This window comes from Papio anubis, chromosome 12 (genome assembly GCF_008728515.1).
Source record: "Papio anubis isolate 15944 chromosome 12, Panubis1.0, whole genome shotgun sequence".
NCBI classification, from domain to species: domain Eukaryota; kingdom Metazoa; phylum Chordata; class Mammalia; order Primates; family Cercopithecidae; genus Papio; species Papio anubis.
The window spans coordinates 92431877-92453006 of NC_044987.1; the positions used below are offsets into that span (position 1 = coordinate 92431877).

Here is a 21130-nt window from a genome sequence, read left to right on the forward strand (position 1 = left end):
TAGCTTCTGATCACAGGATCAGAACAACATTTGAACATTTTCTATAAACAAAAATTAAAGACATCTTTGTAAGTATATAAAGTCATTATTTGATGTTAAGCTTGTCAGTATCATAAATTGTTTCCTTTATCTACTGCTTGTGAGTTTATCAAAAATAAGGCTCATGTCTTACTTATCTTTATATCCTTTAAGTTGCATAATTCTATACATAGCAGATTCAAATGTGGAAATTTGTGGTTCCTTTATTAATGATACATTAAGTCTGAAGATCTATTAGCTCTAAAGTAAAATGTAGAAATCTGGAAAGTATAATTTTATTAAAATGCTACTTATGTTAAAATGTAAAGGGTACATTAGGGAAAAAGAACTTCTACTTCAATATAACACAATAAAGTATAAACAGACCAGATGTTGTGGTTTATGCCTATAATTCCAGCATTTTGGGAAGCTGAGGCAGGAGAACTGCTTGAGCCCAGTAGTTTGAGACCAGCCTAGGGACATTAGCCTACACTTGAGACCCCGCTATGTTTGGAGTCTCAAACATAAGGAGACCCCATCTCTACAAAAAAATAGAAAAAAAATCAGCCAGGTGTGGCCGCTCGTGCCTGTAGTCCCATCTACTTGGAAGGCTGAGGTGGGAGGATCGCATGAGCCCAAGAGGTTGAGGTTACAGTGAACCTGTGATTGTGCCACTGCACTCAAGCCTGTACGACAGAGATGAAACTGTCTCAAAACACAAAAATCATAGCAAGAAATATAATCAGGAAAAGACAATAAAGACAGAATTTTAGTAATAGACATAACTTGACTGTTAGTTACATAGAAAAATGGCACCTCAGAAGAAGGTCTATTATTTAGATTTGGCAAAGATCGGGAGGTGGGTATAATTTGCAGTAGGGATGGTAACTTCACAATACAACTGTCAGAGACCCCTTAGATCACTATAATTGTCAGAGACCCCTTAGATCACTTAACTAGCATATTGCATTGTGACCTGACCTGCCAAAAGTGGTACTAGCACAAGTATGAAGATAGTTTTTGAAAAAATTTGACAAGTCTGCCAACAAAGTGGTTTGGTGTTGCAAATATACAGTGTTTCAGTATAGAAAGGGCTTGGGCGATTCAATTCTCCAGAGTAAGACTCATGGCCAGTGACTTTCTTTGAAGTACTTTTTTCAAGGTTACTAATTTCTTAGAAAATCCTGACTTTTCAAATCCTGATATTTCTTCCCAACTGGAGCTAACAGAAGGTGTGAGTTTATGTGGGATTAACTGTGTGCCTGGAGATGACTTGCATTCTTAAGATCCTGGTTTCACTTACTTGTAACTTGGTAGTTTACCCTTGGTTTCTCGGACATATGAAAGATAACACTTCCATAAATCAATGTGCAAAACCTTCATAAGGCATCTCTGAAATAGCTTTAAATACAAGAATATATTATCAGAATCCAGTTAAATAAATTTCATATGGACACAGATGAAATGGAACATTAAAAACACAAATTCAGCTCCCTTTACGAATTTATCTTCTTATAAATAAAAGGCAAATAATTTCCCCATTTTCAGTTCAGATAATTAAAATGCTTCTCATGATTTGTCAGGGGAGTATAATTATTTTCTTTTCCTTTCCAAAATTTTTATGATGAACATTTTTAAGCATATAAAAAAGTTAACTACAATTAACTTGTAAAAAATCACTATCTAGATTCAATTATTGTTAACATTTGTCTTATACATACTAGGTTTTAAGTTAAACTTCCATATAAAATTTAAAGTATTTGAGGACTCACCTTTTCAACCTTGTCATAATTTTTAGCTTTAATCTGAAGAGAAACAGAAAAATATAGAATTAATACTGTTTTTTAGAGCATCAATCTGAATTTTTGACCAATTTTTAACCAACTTTGGAAATGCATCCCTATACTTTCTTATTAATTTTGTTCTTCAAAAATAACAGAAGTGTGAAGCAAACATGGGTAAAATGCATTGCAAATATACCTGTGTAAATGGAATCTTTGTGGATTTTCATACATTCATTTACATAGAAATTTTGTGAATTTCATAAAATTCTGTAAAATAGTCATGAGATGAATACAGAAATATATACATACCTGATAGGTCTACCTGAATAGGACTTTATGTATTCACTGAAGAAAAAGTTAAGGCTTTCCTTTCCCTGAATAGCTACCAGAACAATCTGAGTGGCAAAAAAGATTTGCAAATTTGGACTACATACAACATTCAGTCACACCATCAACCTACTATATTGCAGATATTGTGCTAGGCGTGGGTGCTACCACTGTCAACAAGACAGGTCTGCCCCTGCCCTCATAGAGCTTACAGTCTTATGGGGAAAATAGAAGGTCATTGTAAGATATTATGATTAAGTGCTAAAATGAAGAAAGTACTGGGTGCTACAGGAGCATTTTGGAAGAGCAAAAGACTTAGACTCAGGGAATTGCAAAAGATTTCCTGGAAAAAGATAACTTTTTCTAGGAGATTCTGAGGTATTTGGTGAAGAAAGGGAAGAGTTATTCCAGGCAGGAGAAATAGCATGTGAAAAGACCAAGATTAAATACTATTAGATTTCTCTTTTCTTTGAGTATTTTCATCACATAGTGGTTGGGGTTAGGTGCTCAACTGTGTTAATCAGCAAATCTGTTTCACCGAGATAGGTAAATACAAATTTTGGCTGATTAGAGAAGTTTTGGTCCTTTTATCTCAAGTAGTACAGTAATAAAGTATTCCCAGTTTTATGGCTTAAGCTGCTGCAGATGAGAATGCTGATGACAGTCTCTTTTGCTTTTGCTGATAACTTGTTCTCTTTCTGGACTTTTTAATCTTGATCTTCAGAGTTCATAAATTTTAGCACACACTTAAACACAGGTCTTTGTACTTTGAAGCAGTTCAATCAAGGCTCTGGAGTCAGACCTCTTAGGTTCACAATCTGGCTATCTACTTAACCTCTTTTTCCCTCAGCTGATTAAGGGGGATAATAATAGCTACTTTGTTAGGGCTATTCTGAGGACTCAATGAGTTAATAAATGTGAAGCGTTTAGAATATTGCCTAGCAGGTTGAGCACTAACTATCATTTATTACCACAAACCTGCTTGGAACTCAGCATGCCCTTTGAACCCATATACTCAGGGCTTTTAGCTCAAGAATAAGTGTCTTTCTTCTATTTGTTCCTTTTTCTCCTTCTAGAACTATATACGTTAGATCTCCTGGTTCCATCCTTGAACTCTGTTATCTTTACCCTTCCTTTGAATTTTTGCTCAAGGTGTTAAAATAGTTTGTCCAGTAGATCCTACAGGCAATTCATTTAGGGCTCCATGTGACTATTCTCTTCCACTTAGCCTATTACTATATTTGGTTCATACATAATGGTTTTTGACTCCAGAGTTTTTAATACAGCACTTTGAATCCTGTGTTCATATTACTTTGTTCCAGTTGTATTTCTCCTCTAGCAGCTCTATTTTGTTAGGTATCTGATACTTTTAGTTTATATTCCTTTCTGGTTGCTGGATCCTTCAGATGTGCTGTTATTTTTTCCTGTCTATTCACTGAACTGTGTTGGCAGTCCTAAAGTAGCAGAAATTGACCCTTTTCTACCATGACAGCTGTGTAGCAGGTGTAGGCAGCAAACAAGCTGCTGCTAGTCCTCTGCCAAGAAACCAGAAAGAAATCTCTGCTCAAGAGTAGGGAGGACTCAGCCTGCCTGTTTTGATCCTTTTTGGTTTCCAAGAGGCCAGGCTGATGTCAACATATGTCTGGGGTAGAGACATTTGAGGGGTTCCAAATTTTCTACGGGTTAGCTTCTTAGTCCTTTCCCTAGGCTCTCTACTGGACCTCTTCTGTGAGATTCCCATAGAACCTGAGGCTTCCTTGCATTCGGTTGCTTGGCTTAGTAGAGGTAAATAGGCTGAGTTGAGAATGGGAATAAAGTAGGATGAGTTTAAGTCACCAGCTTCCCAGGTGCAGGTGAGATTATATATAGTTCACACAACTGGTCAGGAAAACCAAAGCTACCCATTGGGAAAACAGTCATAGAATATTAATAGTTAATTCCCAGAAGAGAAAATGTAAGTGGTTGAAAGCTATATGACAATGTGTAAACCTCCAATGTGAGAAAGACAAATTAAAATAATAGATATTACTTAACAACCATTAGAATGGTAAAAACTTACAAAGTTATTAACGCTACTGAAGCCATGTAATGAAAAGGCACTTCACACACAGCTGGAGGAAATATGAATTGTTACAGCCTTTATGGAAAGCCATTAGTAACAGCTATTCTAATTAAAAAAAAATGTATCTTTTGACCCAGGAATTCCACTCCTGGGATCTATATTATAAAAGTAAAAAACAGGCCGGGCACAGTGGCTCACACCTGTAATCCCAGCACTTTGGGAGGCCAAGGCGGGCAAAGCACAAGATCAGGAGTTAAAGACCAGCCTGGCCAACATGGTGAAACCCTGTGTCTACTAAAAATACAAAAAATTAGCTGGACATAGTGGCGGGTGCCTGTAATCCCAGCTACTCAGGAGGTTGAGGCAGGAGAATCACTTGAACCTGGGAGGTGGAGGTTGCAGTGAGCTGATAATGCGCCACTGCACTCCAGCCTAGACGAGAGTGAGACTCCGTCTAAAAAAATAATAATAATAAAAATAAAAGCAACAGAATAGAGAGGTATTTGTACAAGGTTATTTACTGTTAACTTTATGTAGTAGCAAAAACAGTTTAAAAATCAAATGTCCACCAGTGGGGAAATAGTTTAATAAATTATGATGCATCCACATCATGGAATATTATATATTCAGCTTTAACAAGTAATTGGGAGGGACTGCCACAAGATCTTATTGAATGAAAAGAGAGTAAAATTTATATAATCTATCTCTATAAAATAATTAAAAATAAATCCTATATATGTTTATATATATTAGCATAGAGAAAAATAAGGAATATCCACAAGGTTGTTAAACATAATTATGGTTGGCAGGGTGATATGGGTGGATGCAAAAATAGGGACAAGGAAAAAGACTTTACTATCATCTATGCATTTCAGTAAAAATTATGTCTATTATGTATACCTATGAAATAACCAAATTTTACATACCCCTCCCCAACAAAGTGGTCCTGTATCTTGGATTCATCAATTATTTCTTTAATTGGTAAATTGGTATTAGCCCAATAAATGTATGTAGAAAGACACTTTTGACTAATACAGAAAAAAATCTCTGATCTCTAGTATGTGGCCACTGATTGTCATTCATTAATGGAACCAGTAAATATTATTTGAGAGGCCTTCTACAGAACTGGTACTGGTGGCCTTACCACAATAGCTATAATCTCATTATTTTTTTAAACATCATTCATTTAAAAAATACTTTAAAAAATCATCGGCCAGGCACAGTGGCTCACGCCTATAATCCTAGCACTTTGGGAGGCCGAGGCAGGCAGATCACCTGAGGTCAGGAATTCGAGACCAGCCTGGCCTACATGATGAAACCCCGTCTCTGCTAAAAATACAAAAATTAGCTGGGCATGGTGGCGCACGCTTGTAATCCCAGCTACTTGGGAGGCTGAGGCAAGAGAATCACTTGAACCAGGAGGTGGAGGTTGCAGTGAGCTGAAATTGTGCCATTTCACTGCAGCCTGGGCGACAAGAGCAAAACTGTGTGAAAAAAAAAAAATCATCAATGTGCTTTGGAGATTAAATCTGCAATGTGGTAAAATGAAAAGAATTGATCACATTGCATCAGTTACTTACTCTCTTACAGTATCAGCTTTTCCACCTATAAAATGGGAATGATAACATCCATTTCAAAGGGTTATCAAGAATTAAAAAGAATATAAAGCATCTAGATGTTCCAGGTGCCCATAAATCATACTAGTCAACAAAGCTATGAACTAAAGGAGTATAAACTTTTCATTACATCTTCTCTAAACAGAGCTATGTAAACCAAATAGCCAGAAAGAGCAATGGTGTTACGATAATTGGCCCATTTGATGCAGAGGAAAAGTGCAGGCCATATTCAAATGCCATTATTGGTGAGACTAGCACACCAATACCCTGTCTTCAGCCATCCCACCACTAGTCCATTTTCCTTCTTTAAAATATTATTATCCTATGTATTACTTACTTCTATACGAAAAATCTTACCTATGAGTTAAGTATTCTTAAATATATTTTTCATAGTTACGTGTATTTGTACAGGAATCCATTCTACCTGATAATCAAAGCTTGGTTTAAATTCTAAAAATAAAAAATTCTTGATACTTAAGATTACTTTGTTTTGACATTTGGGATTCTCAGAACTTCCTGTCATTAATCAATAGAAAATGTCTTCATTTAAAGACCATTATAGGCCAGGTGCGGTGGCTCACACCTGTAATCCCAGCACTTTGGGAAGCTGAGGCGGGTGGAATGCTTGAGGCCAGGAGTTCAAGACCAGCCTGGCCAACATAGTGAAACTCTGTCTCTACTAAAAATAGAAAAATTAGCCGGGCATGGTGGTGCATGCCTGTAGTCCCGGCTATTCGGGAGGCTGAGGCAGGAGAATCACTTGAACCTGGGAGGTGGAGGTTGCAGTGAGCAGAGATCGTGCCACTGCACTCCAGCTTGGGCAACAGAGTGAGACTTTGTCTCAAATACATACATACATACATACATACATACAATTATGTGCATACAAATAATTTTGCAAAACTTACTAAGACTTGATTATATTTAATCTATTAAAAGTAGTGTATAATTTTCAATGACAGAGGCTCTTAATAAAAATTAACTTCAAGCCAGGTGCGGTGGCATATGCCTGTAGTCCCAAATGCTTGGGAGGCTGAGGTGGGAGGATTGCTTGAGCCCAGAAGTTTGAGGCTGTAGTGTGCTATGATCACACCATTAGATTTTCAGTCTAGGTGACAGAGCAAGACCCTGCCTAAAACAAACAAACAAACAAAAAACAAATACTGATCCTTCTGGTACACCTACTGTTTATCATAAAAATTTGTCAATTGCATTACCTTTTTAATGAATTATCCAAATTTTACAAAGATATGAAAAGTGTCTATAGAGAAAAAATAATACATTTTTAAAATTGCCAACTTCCTATTTTTTTTTAATAGAAGAGTATGATAACTAGAATAGCAATATCAAGATCAATTAACCTTTAAGTTTAATTACATTCAAATCAGTGGTTATCGGCCAGGCGCAGTGGCTCACGCCTATAATCCCAGCACTTTGGAAGGCTGAGGTGAGATGAGTGGATCTCTTGAGCCCAGGAGTTTGAGACCAGCCTGGGCAACATAGCAAGACCCCATCTCTATTTTAAAAAAAAATATCAGTGGTTATCTTAGGGAGAGTAAAACAAGTATAACATATTGAGTAAACACAAATCTTTTCCTGACACTTTTGAATACTTCGTATTTCCAGGCCTTTGTTTAACTTCCACAATTATTTCCCAAGCATTAATTGGTCATCACTTATCTTTTGGAACTAAAACTATCCTCAGATAAATTATTGGAACTAATGATCACCTATTACTTAATAGGTTAAAACAAAATTAATTATTTAATATTGTAAAGTGTTAACTTTGCCAGAAAAGGTCTAATGAACCTTTGACTAACATCTATTTTTAACAGTTTAGATTAGCCATGTCCTTTCCCTGGAATATATTTATATTGAGATCTAAAGAAAGCATGATATTTAGTTGTTCATATTTAGTTGTTCAAAAATAAATGAGTTTTTCCTGATCTTAGGAACATATTTCATGCTTCATTGGATGTTTTATGAAATGCTGATGTAAATGCCGAAAAAAATTCACATTTTTCTGACCAGAGAAATAAGACTCTATGTCAACTGCATTTTGACAGGTTTCTTCAAATTCAATTTTTTCCCTTATCCCTTAGAGAAAAAAAATCCCATAACATCAGAAGTTTTAAAAAGTATGCTGTTTCAAAATCACCAGTTATAAGAATCATTATACAATTAACTGGAAATGGTTTAAAAACGTATTTGAGGCTGGGTGCAGTGGCTTACACCTGTAATCACAGCACTCTGGGAGGCCGAGGCGGGCAGATCATCTGAGGTCAGGAGTTCAGGACCAGCCTGGATAACATGGTGAAACCCCTATATCTACTAAAAATACAAAAATTAGCTGGGCATGACAGGCGCCTGTAATCCCAGCTACTTGGGAGGCTGAGGCAGTAGAACTGCTTGAACCCGGGAGGTGGAGGCTGCAGTGAACCAAGACTGTGCCATTGCACTCCAGCCTGGACAAGAGTGCAACTCCATATAAAAAAAAAAATTGATAAATAAATGAACCTGACATAACTCTATAGAGGAACACCAAGAAGCTATATAATCTAAAGGAAAAAGTAAGTCTCTATATACTTTGTGTAGGTTTTCACACAATAACCATTTGGGACAAGTCAACACTTAGGTTTTCAGACAGTACTGGGCACATGGCAGAGGCAGGGCTAGGATCCATCTAAAGTGAGTTCTTATGGTAGTTGTTCACAATGTGATGAAGAGTCACATTCCTAATTTGTTCCCTGCATCTTTTCTACTCTAAAGTATAGCACATAAACTTTTCTGGGACTTAAGATAATCATCTTAAACTGAATTTGAGATGCAGAGAAGCTGTCTGATTCTACTTGTATTAACTATCCAAAAAGCTTATTCCAAATCCTGAAATCTGAAAGCATATGGAATCCTAAATATAAATTCATCTTCTGTTAATTTACTTTTTCACTACTCTTTTCAGCTATTCTCTAATCCCCTACAGCCTGAAAAAATGTCTTGAAAGATTACAGAATACAACTAGTTTTAAGGAATTTTGAAATATTGAAGAGTGACATTTTAAGATCTACAAACAAGCCTTTAAGTTAGATGCTGGAGTGGTTGCAGAATATTCTCCTTTTCCACCACCCACTCCCAATTTTAAGGTAAAGAAATCAGGAAAGCAGTGTCTGCAAATAAATTCATTTTTATTTGACAAATAATTATGTGCCTATGTGACAGTCCCTTTTCTAGCACTGGAGATAAAGTGGTACATTAAGTCATAACTCATGGAATTATATTTTGGTTATGTTTTGGGAGGCAGCCACTACCTAAAGAATAATTTTCTTTATCTGTACTTCCTAATTTTCCTGTGATAAATTGTACTGTTTCTGCAATTTGTATTTTCATATTAAATATATATATAAATGCCAGGTGTGGTAGTTCATGCCTATAATCTCAGCATTTTGGGAGGCCAAAGGGTAAAGGTCACTTGAGGCCAGGAATTTGAGACCAGGCTGGGCAACATGGTGAGATTCTGTCTATAGAATTAAAAGTATAAATAAATATGTAGATACAAATGTATACCTATAATATATACTGATTTAGATATAACAGGCTGGCCACAACCTCTTCATGTCCTATCAACTTTCAATTATCCAGGCCCTTAAATATATCACAGAACTACTTGTCAAAAATGAGTGTAAATTATAGACCACTGTGAAGTATATAGTCAATTATGATTAAAATTGAAATGTGCTAAACAAAACTATGATTATCTTTGAGTGTAGATTAAATTTACTTTCATTTTAATTCCTTGTACTAACCATTAGGTATAATTAGTCTTCCACTTTCCCAAGCCAACTAAAAACTATTTGTCATGTGTCCTTAGGATTTACCAAGTGGAAGTAGGGATGTGGACCTGAACTATTAAAGAGTTTATGATCCAGTTGAAAACATAAAACTAATGATGGAAACAATAAAGGACTAAATTTAAATTCAAATTATTTTGTGTATGCTCTATGTCCTATAAGATTCAGAGGAAAAGGTGTTCCATGCAAACTAGAGTTATCAAGGAAAGCTTCACTGAGCAGACAGTATCCAGGCCATTAATGAAAAAAAGGAGTCTGTACAAGTCAATGAAACAACATGAGTTTCTTTAGTTTTCGGTGGAATAGTGAGGACATCCACGCAAGAAAAAAAGAATACGCATTGGAAAAATAAGTTGGCTGATTATGGTGAAGGTCCATTACCAAGGGCATAAAAAGGCAGAGTTAAATCTGACACACAGAAAACCTTACTGAATGCCACTGAGGTTTTCCTGGCAGGTAAACAATGAGGAAAGTTGAAAAAAGATGGCTCATAAGTAGGTTAGGGAACACAGGTTGTGGAGAATACAGAGGTGACTTCTAGTGCTGTAGGATGAGACAAGCAGGTACTAGCTACAATAGGTAAGATGCTATTGCTGTTATCCTTCAGTGGGGTAATACTGGCTTTGGCTCAGAGAAGGCAGAACAGGGAAAGAAAACTAGTAATGTAGAGGGAAGAACAACAGATTTTTTTTTAATGGAAACAAGAATGAAAAGTGTTATGAGAGTTGCTGTAAAGTTTACTTTTTATTAGGTTTATTCTGAGGTGACATAACTCAGGTATAAATTGTCTGATTAAAGTTAGCAGATAGGGGGTTGGTTTCATCAATAAGACAGTGGAATTAAAGATGCATGTTTGAGTCATTTGTAAAAAAAAATTTCTTATCAATATCTAGGGCATACAATACCTAAGGCATTAAGTATATTCTCTGAAGTAGAGAATATTCAGACAAGCAAAGACTCATTTCTCCAAACTATCCATTCCCAGGCAGCAAAAAGAAAGAGAACCCCAGAGTACTTGATATAAGAAAAACAGGATAAAATAATATCTATGAAGTCAAAGATGAATATTACAAGAAAAAGGGATCTGGTGGAATATGCCACAGGTCAAAAATAAGGGTATATGAAAGGTAAGTGGATCTGGCAATAAGAAACTCATTGCTTATTACACACTTAAAAGTTGAAGCAATTCAGCTTCTTATAATTTAAAGTGACAAATACTGCTAATACTAGCAGCATTTATTAAATATTTAATGTTTGTAAGCACTGCTCCAAGATTTTATATGTATTAACTCATTTAATCCATAAACAGCACTCAGGTAAAGTACTATTATTCCCTACTTAAAGATGAGAAAACTGAGGCACAAGGAGGAGATTTAATAACTTCCCCCAGATCACACAACTGAGCTCTTAACCACTATACTATACTGCTCTCAGCACTATATATATATATGAGGATGTTCACTGAAAGAGTACACAGAAGATTTGAGAATCTATTATTACCAACAGGTAGAATGATTAAACTGTGCTTTGTCTAATTAATTGTTTTGTCTAAACAATAGGAGATATATATACACACAAACACACAGGAACTTTAAAAGCAATGATGTATATTTATAATACTGAATGGAAATATATCCATAGTACATTTAAAAAGTGAAATCTAAGGCCGGGCGCGGTGGCTCAAGCCTGTAATCCCAGCACTTTGGGAGGCCGAGACGGGCGGATCACGAGGTCAGGAGATCGAGACCATCCTGGTTAACATGGTGAAACCCCGTCTCTACTAAAAAATACAAAAAACTAGCCGGGCGAGGTGGCGGACGCCTGTGGTCCCAGCTACTCGGGAGGCTGAGGCAGGAGAATGGCGTGAACCCGGGAGGCGGAGCTTGCAGTGAGCTGAGATCCGGCCACTGCACTCCAGCCTGGGTGACAGAGCGAGACACCGTCTCAAAAAAAAAAAAAAAAAAAAAAAAAAGTGAAATCTAAAAAATATATACTGAGTAGGAAGAAATGCACACAGTAACTGTTGACCAAAACAATTTTCACTGGAAGGGTTGAGACAATTTTTCTGTCTCAGTTACATTTTATTTCCATGACAATTTCACAAAGGAGAGAGCTAGGATTTTTTTAAAATAATTGGACATTTTCTTTTTTAACTCTAATTTCATGACAGATTAGGGATTTTTTTTTTTTTTTAATAAGAGAAAGAAAATTACAGCTGGTTTTGAAGAGTAAGTTTCTCTTTGGAGTAATTCATTAGTATTTTTCTCTGATAAACATCCCCACACTAAAATCTACTTTTAAATGCTCTCAAATTCTCAGCCAGACCTATGAGGATTTAAAATGTTAAATAAATGCTAGATAAATTATGCAATACTAATTTCAGTCAAGAATCTCAAAGGTAAAACCTTGGCTCAAATTTGATTTTGTCCCAATATATAGAGCATCTATCAACAACCATCACTTAACATTTATAGACTCAGCCTATTTTACTTAATAAACATCTAAACTCTGTAAATAACTTCTCAACAGCATGCCAAACATTATCTTTCAAAGAATAATCTGTAATTTTTGAGTAAGAAAAATATAGCAGAGTATTTGCTTTTTGAGAAAAGTGAGTAATTTGGTCAGAAGTATCAAAATCACTAGTTAACATTCATGGCTCAATTGGTTTTGCTACTCTACCTCCCATTAGGTCATCTCCCCTGTCACTCCTCAAAATTGCTGGGTGGCAGAGATCTTCTTTCTAAAGGTTAATTAAAATGGAGATTAAGAAATGTGTACAATCATTTGAGATGCTCCAGCTATCAGGAAAGTCAAGAAATCAAGTTCATAAGCCTCTGATCTAAAAAAACAAAACAAAAAACTACATTAATTCCATACTGCACAGCCAGAATAGTAATCAAGTAGATTGCTAATTTGCTTCCTTCAAATGTCTAATATTAGTTTATTGCACATCAACTTATAGTCTTTTCTACCTTAATTTACAGCTTTTATGAACTGTCGTCTTAATAAAAGTCCTTCCAGGCAAACTTAAAATATTAAACAATATAACTTCTCTAGTATTATTACAGGAACTTTATACATTGTTTTAGAAAATATTATATCTCACGTCACTTTTGTTTGCTGAGTTAATCTTCCATTAGTCACATAACTATTTTTTAATGTGTAGAGGGGAAATTGTTCAGAAAACCATTTACTTAAAACTCTGTTTATAATTCATTCATCTCTTACTATACTTCTCACTACATACAAATTGAAAACTGCTGTTTAAAAATATTAGCAATTGTATTATCATTGGACAAAAGCCTTTAGTCATTTCCTCTACTTTAGATATTCTAGTTCACTAATCAATACAATCCCATTTTGATACAGATTCCTATCAGAATACTATTTCTCTTACTTAATTTTCAATGGCATCCAATGAGTTCACATATTTTTTCTATGTAACTTTCTTGTCGGCAATTTAATTCTAACTATACTTTTACTTATGCTATGAAATCAAGTATAACATATATACTAGATATCCAGTATCATGAGTAATGCTTCATTTAACCTTTCTTAAAAATCCCGTTTCAAAAACAGGATTAAGCTTCCACAATGAAGTAGATACAAATTCAATGGATTGCTTTTCTGTATTTTTTTAAGCAACTTGCCCACTCCTCTAGTTTTTACCTATCAGTAGAGAAGCGTAATTCTAGAAATAGCCCATTTCCTCATTCTATAAAACTCACAGTATATTCCTCAGACTACTTTAGTTTTTATCAATACTGCTACTCTAATACTTTTAACTTTACATCAGAAATTATATTCTAATTATATTCTGCAACTGTTTTTGATACCCTATCACTTTTTCCAAGAACATACAATCAACGTTTGTATTATGACCCAATTCTAGACTTCTCAATCCTATATGCATAGTTTATTTCTATTTTGTTGTTGAAGTGACCTAATTCCAAGTTCCTCTTTAGAAAATGCTTATCAAATAATCATCTTTTTCACCAAAATTGTATATTTATTCAACACTGTTTCCCTACTCTTGAACAAACTATACATTGGTCATATTTACTTAAATTCTGAAAGATTAAAAAATCATTACTCAGCTCAATTCAAAAGATCACACCAGCAACAGCAACCTTCGATAGTAAAATATGAATTCTAAAAGGTCTAAAGAAACAATTATGACTGTGTAAAAATATTGAAATAAAATTGTATTCATGCAAGAGATTCTTATAAAACAAAAACTGGAAACACTATAAATAAATGATAATTAGGACTGGTTAAACAGCATATATATAGGATGTACTACGGTGCCACCATTAAAAGCGATTTTATAGACTAAGCAACACAAAAATATGCTACTATGTGGAAAAAACAAGCTACAAAAAGGTTTTATAGAGTTAACTGTGATTAAGTTATAGTCCAAAAGTAGTGGGAATATGGTTTTTTTCTCCATTCTTAGATTTTTTTTTCTTATAAAAAACACATATATTACCCTTTTAAGAAAAATGTTTTCCTTTTGTAACAATCTTGACAAACTCCATTTTCCCTCCCATCTCCCAAGCTTCAATCACTTGATATTACTTCATTATGCTTGCCTTTTAAAATTCAACCATTTAAGTCCAAAAATATTACTTGTGCATGTATTTAGGTTCTGTATAAGTGTATTTTCTCAGTAGTCCATCTAGGTATTATTCTGCTTACTCAGAAAACAAGTGAGTCAACATAATTTAAAAAATTCCACAAAGGCATAACGTTTTTTATTTCACAGCACCTAGAACAAAGCCTAACATATAGCACTCAATAATAATTGCTAAATAAATGTGGATAAAAGTCTACCAGTTACTGTTTGCATATTCATTCAAAAACAGATTTTAGATTATACTGTCTTAAATATCAAGGGAAATGAAAAATGTAAATGTATAACTTTTACAGAAAGGTCTTTATGAGTCCTATAATCCTTGTTAAAATATTAACTTAAAACCTCACTTCAATAAAAAGGTTTAGAAAGGGTGCTAAGTATAATACTATCAGTAAATTCAGACTAAAATGGAGGAATAATTAAAGTTCTAATATGGATTTTGAAAGTTAGATTTTTCACAGGATTTACATCTTTCCATAAGCATACCCAAATCAATTCTATTTTCCATTGCTTTTCTTGAATGAAAACATGATTTCTATTTGAAGCAAAAATGCTGCTTCAAATAGCCATGTAAAAGATGGGAAATTACGAATTTTGGAGGTTTGAAAAATAGACATAGGCAACAAATTAAGAAAAACAAAGAAAAAATTCAGGTAAATACTAAGTTGAGAATCAAGATGATTTAGAGATGAATTTCTTTTTTCTAATGGGCATGTTTCAAAATTGAAATTTTGGCTCTATTCTAAAGGCTTCAAGCTATATACTTATATGCAGAACATTTATAAAATTATTTTATAAAATAACCTATTAGATTTTAAAACTTTTTCCTAACTTTATGAATTCCTGAGTGCATTTCTCCAAATATGGCCACATTTAAAGGCTTAACGAAAACATACCCTATTTTCTCTGGCATTTTATTTATATAGTTTGAAATGTTTGTATTTCATTTTACTTCCTCTAAATATATTTGTGATATTTTCCAAAGTGATGCCACCAAAGGTAAAGAATTAAGTTCAAATACTATATGGAAAGCTGCCATGAAGGCTTTAGTAGACAAGAATGAAATGAAAATTATATTGATATTCCTGCTGTAAGAACAGGCCCTTATGGTGCTGTCATTAAAATGGAAAGAAAGTTGAAGGGAAAAAAACCTGAACGGCAAGCTGTGGGTTAAGGTGGTGATACTTTCACCAGCAAATGAAGTGTGCAGTGGAAGGCTCCCCAAATCTAATAAACACATATGGCCATTCTTTCTAGTTGATTCTACCATACAGGTCTAATTTTGTCCATGACTACTATAACAGATCAGTAGAGATATCAGATTATCGAAAGCTGTGACATGTAAGAAATAAAGAAATAAAATTAAAACAACAACAAAAAAGTATCCTAATGCTGTTTCTCAAAGAAACTGAGCTCCTGGCAGCCCTTTCCCAATCAATACGTAAACCTGAGAAAGGAAAGGAGAACAGGCACAAAAGACTTTCTGTTCTCCCCATATCCCATCATCCTACTGCAAAATGCACAGAAACAAGATATAAAATAATCTATGGATTAGCTTTCAAATTACAATTGAGATACATTGTTGGATGGCAAAATGTGCATGTTGAAAACCAAATTCTATAAAGTATTTAATTAGTTCACCAATGGGAAAGAAAACTGGTTTTGAAATGTTTACTGTTAATAAAATATAATCTTATATATAAACTCACTTCAAAAGGATCTCTGATTGTTGAAAGAAGCCTTCATGATTTTGATGTCGCTATATACATGGCCTTATTATTCTCTATATACATGAGCTTATTGAATAGCTCAAGAAAATCTGTAATGTGAATCACGAGTTTTCTTCACAACTATTTCACAGGCAAATCAGTTTCAGGAAAAAAATATATATATATACACAAAACTATTTTCATTATATGAGTATGTGAGTCTCCTCATGTCTAATGTTGAGATGCAATATAAAAAGCTTAAAAAGATGAAAAAATAATTTGCAAACATTAAGACTTAATTTAAATGGGAAATAAGAGGTTTGGCCAACAAAAGAAATACTTAAGCACAAAACACACATTTGAAAGAAAAATATAGGCCAAGCATGGTGGCTCAAGCCTATAATCCTAGCACTTTGGGAGGCCAAGGCTGGTGGTTAGATTGAATCCAGGAGTTCAAGACTAGCCTAGGCACAAAGCAAGACCCTGTCTCTACAAAAAAAATACAAAAATTAGTTGGGCATGGTGGTGTGCACCTGTAGTCCCAGCTACTGGAGGGGCTGAGGTGGGAGGATTGCTGGAGCCTAGGAGGTGGAGGCTGCACTGAGCCGTGATCACACCACTGCACTCCAGCCTGGACAACATAGTGAGATCCTGTCTCAAAAAAAAAAAAAGAAAAGTATGTAAAAACAGGTCAGTAAGAACATCAAAACAACAAAGTATGTTCTTTTGTCTCAGAACTTATTTATCATTCCTTCCATTCTGACAATGAGAAAAACAGGTAAAGCAATAAATATAACATTATTTAAATGTTTAATCAAAATTATTTCAACTTCTAAATAGGAAATTGTGCTAACATTAAAAGTTTCCTTAACTTCCCTAATGTGCTCTTATAAAGACAAAAAAAAACCCAGAAAAACAGACTAGAGAGATTAGTTCTCAGAAAAAGAAATCCAAAGGGCTCTTAAAAATGAAAATATGCTCAATCTCATTCATAAGAGAAATGCAAATGAAAATCACATCGAGATGACCATTTTTTACCTATAAGTACTGGCAAAAATTAAGAGTATAAAATATTGTGTCAAGAGGATTTAGGAAAATGGGCCCTTTACAGGATTATCAATGGGATTTAAAACTATGACAACCTCTGTGGAAGAACATTAGGAAATAGAAAATTCGAATAAACCCCATATACTCTTTGATCCAGCAATTAAATTTCTAGGAATTTAATCTACAATAATATTTACACAAATGGAAATGATATGTATACAATTACTGGATAACCGTCTGTGATAATATAAGACGAGGAAAAAACTTAAATGTCCTTCAGTAGGGGACAAGTTAAAAGAAATATAGAATATCATGTACTTGTAGAGAAAAAGATTTCCAAAACTTACTTTCTTAAGCAATAAAAAAAGGTGTAAAACAAAATGTAATATATATTTATTAATGTAAAAGGACAGAACACATGAATGTATGTGCATTAAACATCTCTAGATTATGAACATTGTCTCTGAGGGGAACTGGTGCCTCAAGAACAGGGGTAGGTGACTTTTCACTGTAGGTTCCTTTTGTTATCTTCTCATATTTGAACCTTATTTTAATATATATATACACATACACATATGTGTATACATATATGAACACACATATATATGGAATGTCTAGGTGACATGTAACTTTTGAGTTTTTACACTTAAACATTTATCTGTATTTTTATCAATTCTCAAAACATTCCAAAAACCCCCAAACTGTTAAAATTTTAAAAACATGTACAAATAAAACATAAAATGCATTATGCATACAGAAATTAGATGTATAATATTGTTTAAACTATTTAACATTTTTTAAGGAAAAGGATTACCTTTGCAGTCTCTAAACACATAGTATAATTTAAGCATTAAAAAAAAAAGAACTATCAACCTTAACACAACTGATAAAGTCCAGAGGCACTGCCATAAAAATTTAGTTCATTTAGTTAATTTTCAAACCTAAAAAATGAATACTAATTAATGGAATCTGACACTGGCATAACTCAAGATCATTAAAAATACTCATTTCCAACCAAGTCAAGGGTTTTATAAACATTTAACAATAAAATTGAAATTGAAGTGATATATTTGGATAAAAATTTAACTGAAATTCAGCATTTAAGAAACTACTTGTTTAATGCCCGAACTATAAACTTGTGGCACTAAACCAATCAAGTGAGATTTATAGTTCTGCTTATAATAAACATAAAAATAAAACTCATAATCATTTTTGCCCTGAAAAAAGTGAAGCTAAAAACATACCAATTCCAATTCCAATGAGTCCTTTCACTTATGAAAACTTTCACTGGAACAGAGTGACTTTAGGCTAGGAAGTAAATATGAAGAGAAACCTGGATACTTAATAAATGAGCTTTGAATTTAATATATATATTTAAGTTATACCTACAATTGGACATGTTCAAAAATGCATGTGTAACTTTCACAATGTTATTTTATTAACATGACCCTGGGTACAGAACTTTCAAGTTGACAGCTATTTTCTTTCAGCAACCTGAAGAGTCAATTCCAGTCTTCTGGTTTCCCTTGTTGCTGTGAAGTTACCAACCTTACTGCCATTCTTTGAAGGTCATTTATCTTTTTGTTTCCAACCATTTATGTGATTTAAGAAAAAAATCTTTAGTTTTCTGTAGTTTCATCCTCATGTGTCTAGTTGTGGATTTTTAAAATTACTGCTTGGGATTCAATGAGCATCTTTAATCTGTTGAAGCCTTCAATCAGTCTGGCAAACTCTCAGTATTTCTTCAAATCGTGCTTCTGCCCCATGTCCTTCCTCTACTTCTAGAACTTCAAGTAGACACATTTTCACGCTATCCTTTGTGTCTCAGACATCTTTCATATTTTCCATCTAATTGGCTCTTTAAGCTCCATTCTGGATTCCTTCAGTTCTCCTTCAGTTCTCCAATTCTCTTCACCTATTATTAAACTAATCTTATCTAAATTCTAGTTTCTGAAGCCTTTGCAGGTCTGTTTCTGATATATGTGGTTTCCTTATATGCTTATTTTTAACAACTGATCTGCTCCTTTCCCTTCAAAGATTATTTCTGGAAACTCTTTGAGGCCTAGGAAGAAGGTGCATTCCTCCAGAAAGGGTATGAATAAACTATTACGACCTATTAGGGACATTAATTCATTAATTCAGGCTGAGTCCTCATACATGGCTTCAGTTTTTCTGAATCATTCTCAGGTGACGTTTATTTACACAAATCCACATAAGGAACATCTCAGGATCCCCCCATTCTGCTCTACTCAGACGGAAGCAACTTTTCTCAGTCCCTTACAGGTAGGAAGGTGGCATAGATTTACTTCTAGATCACTGTCATCCTGAGTGTAGCTTTTAAAGCACACAGTTTAAGGGGAAAGGCTATCCCATTGGACACTGTACCCTGGGCAGGCCTTGGGTTTTGATTTTTGCTGCCTGAGGTCCTGGAAGTGTTCAAAACTGAAGCTCAAGAGGTCTTCCCAGTTTGGCAGTTGCTTTCAGGGCCAAAACAGTTTAGGCATTCTGCTTATCTCCTCATGTTCCTTTTTTATCCCTCCCCACTCCATTAGGCTTTCACCTGGTAATTCCTTACAGGGCTGTAAGTCCAATGTTAGTTAAGATGTTCTTAAAATTCTATCTAGCAGCCTTAGCTGTTTTCAGTGAGAGAGCTAATCTGAGTAACCTAACTCATCATATTACTGGCTAGTCTCCATCATAAAATTTTATTAATATCAAGCTTTCAAAAAGATTAGAAAAAATTGTGTGCAAACTACCTTGAAAAGTAACTATAAACTCTAAAATCCAATGTTCACTGAAGCACTAAATTCCAAAAGTAATCTATTAAAGAAGCCAGATCTGGTAAAAATCTGGTCAGGCACAGTGGCTCATGCCTGTAATCCCAACACTTTGGGAGGCTGAGGTGAGAGGATTGCTTGAGCCCAAGAGTTCAATACTAGGCTGGGCAACATGAGACTTTGTCTCTATAATTAATCAGGCATAGTGGCCTGCAACTGTGGTCTCGGCTACTCGGGAGGCTGAAGTGGGAGGAACACTTGAGCCCAGGCAGTGGAGGTTACAGGTTACAGTGAGCTGAGTTCAAGCCACCGCACTCCAGCCTGGGTGACAGAGTAAGACCTTGACTCAAAAAAAAAAAAAAAAAAAAGTGTAAATCTTTCTCTTATGTTATACATCAACATAATTCTAAATAATGTGAAAGCAGTTTACTCTGAAATACTTAAATATTTAGGGGTATTAGACAATTCAAAAGGATAGTTTCTTTTAGTGTTCTAAAAATAAAGACATTTTTCTAACCTGTCATGGTAAAGGTATCAGCCAATCACAATTTTATACTCGTGAAAATACATCTTGCTATAAACTAAAATCATAACTCTAATTTTTAGAAATTCAACTTGTAAAATACAATTATTTCCCACTGTGGATTTTTAATTCAACAAGTATTCATAGTGCCACTGTATGCCAAGCATTATTGTAGCTTCCTGGAATATAGCAACATACAAGAGAGATGAACTATAAGTAAATTATTCAGTACCTTAGGTGATGAGTGTTATAGGGGAAAAGGAAAACTCGGTAAAGGATAAGGAGTTCTGTGGAGGATAGGAGTGGCAATTTTAAACAGAGTGGTCACAGGAGAAAACATTTTTGTAGATTTGAAGAAAGCAAAGCAGCTAGCAAAGCAGCCATCTGGAAAAATATCTTTAGAACAGATAAAAGAGCTAATATAGACAAAACCCCTAAGGGGGGAGTATGTCTGAAATAAATTTAAGGAACATCAAGGAGGCCAGTGTGACTAGAGAAGAGACTTTACTATTAATATGTGGATTATCTATCATGCAGATATTATGCACAAAATGTTATACTTGTGGGTATCCTAGCATTCAATAATTTTCTACTAATTATTAAATCAGCCTACCTGAAGGTACTAAAAAAAACCAGATTCTTAAACATACAAATGTTAGGCTTTTCGCATAATTACTAAGAATACAGATATAAATTCATTAAAAATTCATCAATTTAAAAAATTCTATCAGAACTCTAATTCAGTTGATCAAAGTTCCATTATAATCCTCCTTTATTCTTAAC

The 21130-nt window shown here is 34.4% G+C and overlaps 1 protein-coding gene across 1 annotated transcript in view; it reads right to left on the reverse strand.

Moving 5' to 3' along the window:
- CSTF3 (cleavage stimulation factor subunit 3) overlaps positions 1 to 21130 on the reverse strand; it is a 78086-nt gene that overhangs the window by 22143 nt on the left and 34813 nt on the right. Inside the window, exons 4-5 of the mRNA XM_003910063.4 lie at positions 1791 to 1823; positions 1322 to 1419 (exon numbers count right to left, since the gene is read on the reverse strand). Of these exons, the coding sequence (XP_003910112.1) occupies positions 1322 to 1419; positions 1791 to 1823 (131 nt within the window). The remainder of the gene's footprint in view (positions 1 to 1321; positions 1420 to 1790; positions 1824 to 21130) is intronic.